The 10,742-nt window shown below is 40.0% G+C and overlaps 1 protein-coding gene across 1 annotated transcript in view; it reads right to left on the reverse strand.

Annotated features, from left to right (window-relative positions):
- LOC147316929 (lysyl oxidase homolog 2B-like) overlaps positions 1–10,742 on the reverse strand; it is a 47,027-nt gene extending 36,285 nt beyond the window's left edge. Inside the window, exons 1-3 of the mRNA XM_086313466.1 lie at positions 10,616–10,742; positions 8,499–8,858; positions 8,058–8,233 (exon numbers count right to left, since the gene is read on the reverse strand). Of these exons, the coding sequence (XP_086169592.1) occupies positions 8,058–8,233; positions 8,499–8,847 (525 nt within the window). The 5' untranslated portion in view covers positions 8,848–8,858; positions 10,616–10,742. The remainder of the gene's footprint in view (positions 1–8,057; positions 8,234–8,498; positions 8,859–10,615) is intronic.

Consider the following 10,742-nt stretch of genomic DNA (forward strand, 5'->3'; position numbering starts at 1 on the left):
ATAGTTAGCATATGAAAGAAAGACAACCACAGCATCGGCCGCCAGTCTGTGGAAAAAGCTTCACTGTTGTTACCATCTACTTTTGTAACAGTCCAGAGTGATGCTAGGATGGAGGGATAAGTTATCAAGAATAAGTTATTAGCTAATGACCTAAACTAGCAAACCAGGTGAGCAAGCTTCATCCATACATCTGTATGTGTGTGTCATAGACAGACACCTCCCAGTTTGTGCTTCTAATATACAAACAAAAATCTAGGATTTCACTCTGCAAGACAACTACACTTATAGTATTATAACTCAAATACAGCTCAGAGGACAAGTCTATTTAAACTTCTATTTAAAATTTTGGCCATACTACGTTTCAAAATGAGGGATTATCCATTGTTTGCTCACTGGCTAAAGATTTGTGGAAGGTATGACTTTTATGACTTTTTGAAACCAAGATGTCAGAAACATTAATCTTGAGGCTTCAAAACAGGACTTTAGAAACCAGTGGATGGCATCTTGATAGGTACTTCCATCTTTATATTTTTTTTGCTTCAAACGACCAATAGAAATGAAGAATCACAGGGAGTAGGCACATACTCTACACGTAAAGACCATGAGCTATGACCAGGACTTAGTTCAGACCGAGTGCAGCAGCCAGCACAACACAGATTTTCAGCCATTTTTACTGAACGCAGCAGTCAGTGCAGTACAAACGTCTTTCTAAGTGAAGGGGCCATCAGGCAATTATATCCTACAGCCTCATATGTCAGCAGCAAAGTATTTTTTGTTGTTGTCTTTTGAGGAATTTGGTGCTTTAGCACAAGAGTATGCAGATTCACTTGCTTTTGGACCCAATCTCAACAAGCCCCTTGAGGAACTGCAGCTCTTGGCACTTCCACACTGAGTCCCCTGGTGATTGCCACGTGGCACAGACACAGAACAGAGATTTTGGTTCATCACCTAAACTTTTCTCTGCTCTTTTGTGTGCACAAAATACTACCTACAAAAAGAGAGTTATTCCTTCATAATGTTGCAAGGTGCTTCCTCATACAGCATGGTCTGATTTTGAGCTTTTCTCCTAATAATGTAAGGTCTTTACCTTTACAGTATAAGGTAAAGTGACTGTTGTCGTGAACCGAGGTTATATGGCTATATCCATACTCAGGATGACAAAATGCAGCAATATTGTTGGGACTCATATAAACGAGCTTGCAACTGCTGCGTACATAATGAGAAAATTATGTAAATATGTAAGGTTTTGACACTACTTGATGAAGACAAATAAATAGAATTAATGTCACTGTAACATAATTTCACATTTCTGTGAAAGATTTTGGAAAACTTTGAGACAATATACCCAGCTGTAGAAGGTCACTTCGTAAGTAGTTTCATCATTTTCTGTTTATTGTGTTTGTGTCAAGAACACACAAACACATAAAAATAAAACAAAAAAAAAATAAAAACCTGTAAACTCATCCAGTTCATTACCCTGCTATAAAATAGATGCAGAGGACTGCCAAAGTCACAAGGTGACATCTAAGTGCTTTCTATCCAACAATCACACTCCAAGTAAAGCATTAAAGCAATTTGGGATTCAGTATCTAGCTCAAGGATACTTTGGCACGCAGACTGAAGCAGCCAGGGTTCGAACCACCAACCCTCCAATTAGAGGATGGCATGCTCCACAGCCACTCTCAACAAAGAGACAATAAAGCCACTGCAATGCTCAAGTGACACAGCTGGAAACTCATAAGAATATGTGTATATCTGACTATCTAACAGTCTGCCTTCTAGTCTGACAGCAAATGTATTTTTCTGATGTGACACATTTTGCACATTATGATAGAGAGGAAGAAAAAGAGCAGTGTTAAAACAGGCAGACTAAATCTGCAGCGCATTAAATGTGAGAAATCTGTTCTGCATATGACGAGGAAAACAGAGAGCAATCAAACACATGCCTTCCATTGCCATCAACAAGTGCCTGGTAAATTAGCTTTGTACTGTCTGAACACAGCAAAAAGACAAATGTCCTTACACGTGAAATCACTTTTTTTTTGTGAAAGCAAACTCCCCTGCACGTGAGAGGCCCTGTTTACACCGATCTCAGAGAGAGCGCCTAATTTATAACTCTACAGAGGCTAAACATCCTCCTGAGATCCTCTGTGAGAATGTGATGCCTCAGGGCGAAAACCTTTACGTCACTGCAGAAACATCTACCAGCTGTGTGAGCAAAATAATGAAACGGTCCAAATCATTTTGAGGCTGTGACACAAAGGGCAGCCACGAATTAATCCATAGCACAAACATGCCAAAGGGGTAACAAGGAAGCAATTTATGGCGCTGAACCACGACATGGATGGAGGTTTACAGGGAAGGAAAGTGGGAGATTTGACTTCAAGGGCTCAGAGGAGGAAAAAATGACTAAAGAGAGGAAAATGGGAGCTCAGAACTCTGCTTGTGGTGATTTCATGGGTGCTTGTAATCTTCTTAGTAGAAAGACAGCAGCAGGGAAAGAGTGTGAGAGGGCTAAAACTGGTGTGAAAGAAAAAATAGAAATACAGAAAAGAGCTTTGTATTAATCTCCAAATTCTGAATTCATCCCTGCTTGTTCTAGCATGAGCCCGAGAAGATATGTCAGAAGAACAGAGACTATCTGAGCAAGGTAGCATTTGCCTTAGAGGCATCTTATCATCAAAATCTGTTTCCATCACAGTCGTCACAGAAAACTCCACTATATATGAACTGTACTCATTCATCATTAATGCCTCACTGTCAAAACTGAAAAGTGGAGAAAATCACAATACACAGTGGTGTGGTGATTAGCAATGTTGTCCACACAGCATGAAAGTCCTGGGTTTGACTCTAGTACCTTCTAGATTTGAAGGTCCAGAAAGTCCTGGGCTCTCTCTGGGTACTCTTTCCTCTCGCAGTCCTGGTGATTCTAGATTGTCCATAGCTGTAAATGTGAGTGCAAATGCTTGTCAATAGACTGCAGACTGCAATAGACTAGCTGTTCCATAAAAGGCAGATGGGATTGGCTCCAACTCCCGGACAACCTTGAATTCAATAAGCAGAAGGGAATCTTTCACTTATCGGATTTAGATGTATGGATTCTATTTTATTTATTGACATCTCAAGTCAGGAATCATAGGTCAGAAAATTAAAAAAAGATTGTTAGCATTTTCTATGTTACCTATAGTAATGATATTAAACTTCTAAAATAAGGGGTATAGTAAAGGTCTATTTATGTCCCTACATGGACAGTTTAACTAATTATGTCCCCTAGAACTAACTATACTTGTATCTGCACAAGAAGTCCACTTAGTTGTCCATCCATCAATTCTCTTCTACTTATCTTTATCAGCGTCACGGGGGAGGACCTTGTATTTGCCTCTTAAATATTTTGGTATACAGAGGAGTTCATGGTCGACTCTATGACTGCCAGGTGATCAGTGGATGCAGCTGTAGAAGAAGTCACCACCATGCTTGACAGTTGGCATGAAGTATTTGTGTCGATATGCTATGTTTCTCCACACGTACTGCTGTGCATTGTGGTCAAACTTCCAACTTTGCTCCTTGGGAACTTTGCTCTCGAAGTCTTCTCGTTTGCTCAGAGTACCCTTCCAAGCAAACCATACTTGTTCAGTGTTTTTTTCTAATCATACTTACATTACCTTCAACATTAAAAATGCTGACTGGGGACTGTAGAGTCTGAGATGTAGCTCTAGAGTCGTTTGCAATTTGTCTCGTCATTGTACACGCTGACCTTGGGTGACGTTGCTGGGATTATGGCATGCTACACACCAGAAAACTGCTAAAACTGCTTCTTTTATAGAGGTGCTCACACTTGTTAATGATCAATTCATCAAATGTATTTGATTAGCAGGACCTGGCTGTTACTTACAATACTAATCCCTGCGGACGCAGTAAAGGTGTGCTTGGTTTTTCACAGGACGGCAGAGATTCCTGAGAGATTTCTGAGTGCCTCCTGCCCCTTTGTGCAGCAGATCACTTAACACTTCTCCATAAAATCAAACAACTCAGAATATTCCTGTTTCAGTGGCTGATCTTATCATTTTTTTTACCTGCTGTTTTCCATCCCTCTCTGAATGCTGACATGAAAAAAATAGGCTGACAAATCTGACTGCATCACTGTTATTCTAACTTGAATAAATGAAGCAGCCCTCAATGGTCAACGCCAAGAATCACATTTCATAAACCCTGAAACTCACTGATGTTGAAACTGGTTTTAAATGGAATGAAATGCATTCGCAGGTCAGGCCTCAAAAAGCCTCTGCAGTCACATCTGCATAAACTGAAGTGCAGCAGGCTTCCTCAAAGCCAGAGAGGAATACATAAACACGAGGGAGATGCCACTGTAAATATTTCTGGAGATGCAGACTGAGCACAGGCTGTGCCTCTGTGTTGTTTACTGTCCAGCTGTCTGAAACACAATGCTAAATATATGTTTGCTGTAATCCATCTATACCTCAGAGAACAAATTTGTGGAATGAGATGCGTTTTTCCGCTATTCTTAAAAAAGTCACAGTGAAAACAACACTTTTTTTTCTATGAGAAGATAAAAAAGAAAGAAAAAAAAACAGACACACACACAACAATCTGCACAGGGATTGCAAAGTTCACCAAAATGTGCATGCAAGGATTCACATTTCATCTCCACGTTTGCTTAATGGCATGTGGTAACTTTTACAGAAAGGTAGGCAGAGTCTATGGCCCTCCCAGAGCTCCATAAAATAAACAAATAAACAAATAAAAATTAAGTAAAATTAAATTAAATGTAAATAAATTTTCCTTTAGTTTTAAATAACACAAAATGGACCAGATTAAAATGTCCCGCCCTGTCACCCTTATATCGATTGAGGATGTTTCAGTTTGAACTGGTTTTAAACACTTTATATTCTGTTTAATCTACAATAAAGTATCATATTCTATAAAATTATGGGTTTCTAGTGGCTGAGGACCAGACCAGCTTTTAATCTGCTCCAGAAGTCCTATATCTTTATTTAAAATGCTTAATAAACATATTTTTAAGCTTGTATTAGCAAAGCAGCTCCTTAAACTTTGTACATTGGTCAACCGAACTGATTAACCAAGACGTTAATCTGAAAGTGTTAGTGGAGCCTGTACTTAGTCAAATTATCTGTTTTATTAAAATAAAAAAAGACACGGCAGGGTTCCATCTCCCCATCATTAAAGCTTTCATTGCTAGCATGCTAAACAAGTTATTAACAGTTATTAAAAGCAAGAGAAAGCACTCTTATAGTGATAAATGAGACAGCTTGTTTACTTTCTAAATAAAGCTAGCTCTGTTTTCATACTAGGTGCAGCTCATAACTGATATCAGTAGAGTAAAAGTGGGGCCAGCAGCAGCTTGTCTAGCACGCTAGTCTCCCATCAAAGATCAGAGGTTTATCTGCAGTGTGCTTCCCCAAACAACCGATTGCTCTGCTTGACAAACTTCAGACATTGTTAATTGGAAATGGATAAATTAATTCTGCTTCCAGAGACAATAGGCAACTGCAGCCACAAGATGGCAGTGATGTAAAGGATGGATGCAAGCAGGAAAGCTTTATGAGAGAGCTCTGTTTGAGATAAAACAAGAAAGAACACTTTACTTTAGTATGTTTTAATTGATATCTATTTTTAGATTTCACTAGACAAGTACTGCTTGCTTTGCTTGCCCTGACGTAATGCCACTGACGTAGCTTGCTATCTTGGTATACACGGTTAAAGACATTGCAATAAACTTACTATCACTCGAAAAGGCAGCTGTGCTCCTACATCCAGCCCACATCCCCACATCCCCAGCGACATGCCGTCATAGCTGCCATTCAACACTAGAATGCCCCTACACTGGTGCGTCACCAGATAATAAAGCTGGGCCCTGGCTGTGTGGCAGAGTGGGGCTCCCAGCTGGCTGTGTTTTACACGCTGAGGCCCATGTGATTCCTCTTAGTGAGTGGAAAAGCTGAGTCTGATTTTTTTATTTTTTTTTTAATGTGACTTGAGACATGTAGAGCTCTACAGCTGGGCTCTCTGAACAATCACAACCTTGATATTTAGTCTTGTAAACTTAAGGCAGTCGTTTAGATGGATCTGATCCTGTAATGCAACTTTACAAATTAAAGTGTTTTTACAGTGAGCATGATCACATATGTGATTAAAAAAACATTTTCTGCCTCTAGAGGGAGCTATGTAAAGTCTGATAAAAGTTCTAAAGCTATTGCAATTAAGTCAGAATCCGCTGGAGCAGAATTTGAAAAGACACAAAGTTATTTGAGGTCTGAAAAAAATGTGTTGTGGAGTTCAAGTAAGCTCAGCAGATCTCTGAAGCCTGAAGAAAGCTGAATATTCTTCTGCCTAAAGCTTTGTTGCTTATTTTTTTTTCCAGTGGTCGTTCACAGTATTGAAAGCTCGTTCCACAAATACCACTAGATAAAAGAGACTTTTTGGCCCATATTAACATGATACTATCACACAGTTGCAGATTTAACGGCCACACATCCATGATATAAATCTTGAGTTCTACCAAATCCCAAAGGTGCTCTACTGGATTGACATTTGGTATTTGGTGCCTGTGGCCATTTGAGAACAATGGACCCATTGTCATTTTCAAGAAGCATGCTTGAGAGGATTTGAGCTTCACGACATGGTGCATTATCATGGTGGAAGTAGCCTTCAGAAGAGGGTACACTGTAGTCATAAAGGAATGGACGTGGTCACCAACAATACTCAGGTAGGCTGTGGTGTTTAAATGATGCTTTGTTGGTACTAAGGAATCCAAAGTGTGCCAGTGATTTCCGTTGCTATAGCACATGTGCATTCAGAGATGCTCTTCTGCATACCACGATTGTAATGACTAGTTATTGGAGTCAGTGTTGACTTCTTATCAGCTTGAAGCAGTCAGGCGTCTAACCTTACATTAACAAGGCATTTTCACTGCCATTCACTGGATATTTTCTCTGGATATTTTGGGGCTCTCTGGTCGTGTGGAAAATTCCCAGTAGATCAGCAACTTCTGGAATACTTAGACATGCCACGTTCAGAGTCCATTAAATCACCTTTTTTCCTTACTTTGCTGCTCAGTTTGAACTTCAGAAGTTTGCCCTGACCATGTCTACATGCCTAAATACATTGAGTTGCTGCCATGTGATTGGCCTATTAGACATCAGCATTAACAACAATTTAACAGGTGTATCTAATAATGTAATAAAGGGGCTGGTGAGTGTAATTTGCCAAAAAACATTGCCACACCTCTGTTTGACATAACAACAGTCATAGTAACTTTAACAAAGTCTGTAGTCAGAAGGACAAGATCACAGACTCAGAAAGTTTTTTTTTTTATCAACAACACTAAATCCTTCTATTTGTTTTTGGAAAGAAACAAGGAAAACTCGACTGAACAGGTCAGTAAGACAGAAGCAGAGTTAGTTCTGGTTTGCAGTTTGCTCATAACAGTGGAATGCACTGTTATGAGGCCTGCACGGTGAGCAGAAAGATAACATTCTGCTTGTGGAGGCAATTAGCTCTAAGCCCATTAGCAGGCCCAAAAGCAATGCTCAGCTGGGCTTTTAAAGGTTCCAGTCAAACTGCTATGAAAGTTTTAAGTCTGACACCTAACAAATACCAGTGAACTTTCCCCAACGCGCTTTCAATGCAGGCTATTCAGAAAGGACTATTAATAGGACAGATAGTGGTTGAGAGCTGCTGGCTTTTAGTCCACAGCAGCTGTTTTTCAACCAAATTAATTTTTTTAGAGGTGAGTTTGACGTACAGCAGCTCCATATGTTATACTGCTAGTGCTATTCTATTATGGAAGAGCTTTATTAATTGGTAAAGCTGTGAAATAACACAGGATCTCAGATTGAGGTTGACCTATTTGTTTGGACAAGAACAAATGTTGGATCCAGTATTTTTTGTACACTTTAAAAAGGCTTCTAAGGCTTAAATGGTGTTCATCACAAGATAACAACAAACACAGCAGATCCTAGCTAACAAACACATGAAATACAAAAGTTGGATAGAACTATTGGGCCTTGTAAGTTTACCTCCACATGGTTGGGCAGAGTGTTGAGAAATTTAAATCCCGGGATCCTCTTGTCGCTGCACACCACTCCTACATCTTCGCTGTGCTTGCAGTCTGAAATGCCGATCCCGTTGGACTGACACTGTGCCAAAGTCTTTTCTTTGCCAGTACAGTGGACATTGTCGAACCAGATGGGTCCTGATGAGACAAAATAGATATTAATCCTTGCTTCTGTGGGAAGGAATTTTATTTTCAAATAACAAATATTTTTTATTATTTGTCTTTAAGTACTATAGTAGTACATAACTGAAAAAATAATGCCAACAAGGTTATATCAATAACATGTTCATCCAGACATGCCATCTATATTGTGAATATATGTTAAATATGTTATATATGTTATATATGTTGAATATATGTTAAATATGTTTCCACGCTGATGAGAAGAAAAGTCCTGCAGTACCTTCTCCTTTCCCATATTTAGAAGATGGCAACCATGAGACAGCTTCCACGTAGCCCAGCTCCCTGCACACCACCTGGGCAGCATGGATGTTGAAGTCATCATCACAGACGGTGCCCCACTGGTTGTTGTAGAAAACCTCTACTCGGCCCTCATTGTGTTTCCTCTTTTGCCCTGCAAGTCGGAGCTGAATCCTGGGCGTGTCTGGATCCAGCTGCGGGGCCGTGTACTCTTCCTGTTCTGGGTATGGGTAGCCTGGGGGGTAGCCGAGGTGCTCATACTGTGCAACTGACAGCTTTAATAGCACCAATAGAACAGCAGTGCGAGCATATAGGTTCTGGATGACCCGCATTTTGGTTGGAGCTAATGAAAAGCCAAAAAGAGAAGAAAAAATTGCAATGATATTTGTAGTCCTTTTACAGTCTGAGAACCACAAAGGTCCACAGAGAAACCTTTTGTGAACCAACTAACAAACAATGATGCTGCACTGCATTATGGGAATTAGGGACTACTAGGGACTAAATGTCAGGCTGTTAATCACAGACCTGCCTCTTCAAACAGCCTCCCTAAACCCGCACTTCAATATTTTTATGCTGAAAGTAGATTAAATAGCTGTGTGACGTTAAAGGGGTCTCTCATTATGACAACCCCAAAAAGAATAATCACAAAACTCTGCACTTCTCTTCAGTACCGTGAAGCCTTTAAACAGATTTCCACTCTTGTTTCTGTTAAGAGATTTACTGTTTGGTTATACTCTCATAGATTTCATCAGGCCCGTTAGCAGAAGTAAAATATTTAGTTCACGAGGCGGTGGAGACTAAATACAGAGCTAAAAGGTGCGCAAATACCGGACTTATCTCAAAATACAATCTAGTGTTGGTTCAGCTCTGTTGGCAGTTTAAGAAAAGGAAAAAAGGAAAAGGAAAAAAAGTGCATGTCCGCACGTTATAAGCTCATGGTACTGTATGTTGACTTTATTTTTTCTCAATCATAATGACATCTGCATTAAAACGTTTAAAAAAAATAAGTGACTAAAACTGACTTATTTTATTTCTATCTGACTTACTGGACTTATATTGAGTAAAACATTTCTCGTGATCGCCCACTAGTTTTCTGTGAGTGAAGAAAAGCTGGCCTCCAGGGAAAATCCTGTCCTTTTGTTGGAAAAAACATCTGTTAGAAAACATATGATCCATCAACTGTGCAGGCCTTCAACTCTCCTCACTGTAACGTGGCAGCAGTTACACAAGCTAGAATCAACACACATCACACATGAACAGATGGAATGAAGCCCACAGACTTGGCGTCTGCTTTCAATGTGTGAGTCTAAACCGCTGTGATGACAAAAAAAATCGTGGTCAGTGTGCACGGACACGGTAAAGTTCAGGTAAGGCGAGACACATAAGAACACAGCAGGCTCCCCCCCCCCCCAGCTGATCATTTGTTTATTTCTGAGTGAAGCTGCAGGCACTCTGCGGCTTCTAATCAAACGGACCAATAGATCCGAAATTTTCTTGCTCGCTTTTGTTAAACAAAATGTCAAGAACTTCAGTGAAGTGGACACCCTGATATCTGAAACCTTTTTTTTTTTATCCTCTTCTGCAGATAGGTGTAGTCTGCTGTTAGAGGAGAGCTGTGCATTGGCTGCAAAGGTCAAAATGTCAGTTTATAAGAATGTCAGCCAGTCTTCTCATGCTCTTTGCTAAACCGCTGAGGAGAGTGCTTCCCTGCAAGTAGACACTCTGGAACTCAGCAGTGGATTTTTAGCATGAATTTTTCTTCAAAGTAACATGTACGACACATATGTTCACTCCAATTTCAGATGCATCTTCATCACCAGGAAGGAGTCTTGTAAAGTTTTTAGAGGCTGTGGTGACAACTTGAATTCCGGAAAACTAACTCACTTTTTTACCTATATTACATAAAGTTCCAATGTGATGCTCAAAGTCACACAATAGTAATGGCTTCAGTAATAATATTTCAGCACTTTGAGACCTCGAAAACGACTCTTAATTCGCTGAATTTAGGGCGTAAAGAAAACTTTCAAGGCAAGCTTCCTGTCTCAGTAACAATGGCTAGTTACATTCTTGAAGTGAGCTGCAAGCTCTGGCTGAACTTACTTTTCTTCTCTCCGTTGAAGACCGTCCCTCCTGAAGTTGCAGCAACAGCACGGTGCGTAAAAACAAAGTCTGAAGTCAGCTGTTTTTCTTCTTCTGCCGCTGCTGCTGCAGCTCTCTAACTTTCACT

Source organism: Aulonocara sp. 'chitande type north' Nkhata Bay, linkage group LG12 (assembly GCF_057382095.1).
Source record: "Aulonocara sp. 'chitande type north' Nkhata Bay isolate Kocher_YH1m ecotype deep benthic linkage group LG12, A_spYH_male_GT1.1, whole genome shotgun sequence".
NCBI lineage: Eukaryota > Metazoa > Chordata > Actinopteri > Cichliformes > Cichlidae > Aulonocara > Aulonocara sp. 'chitande type north' Nkhata Bay.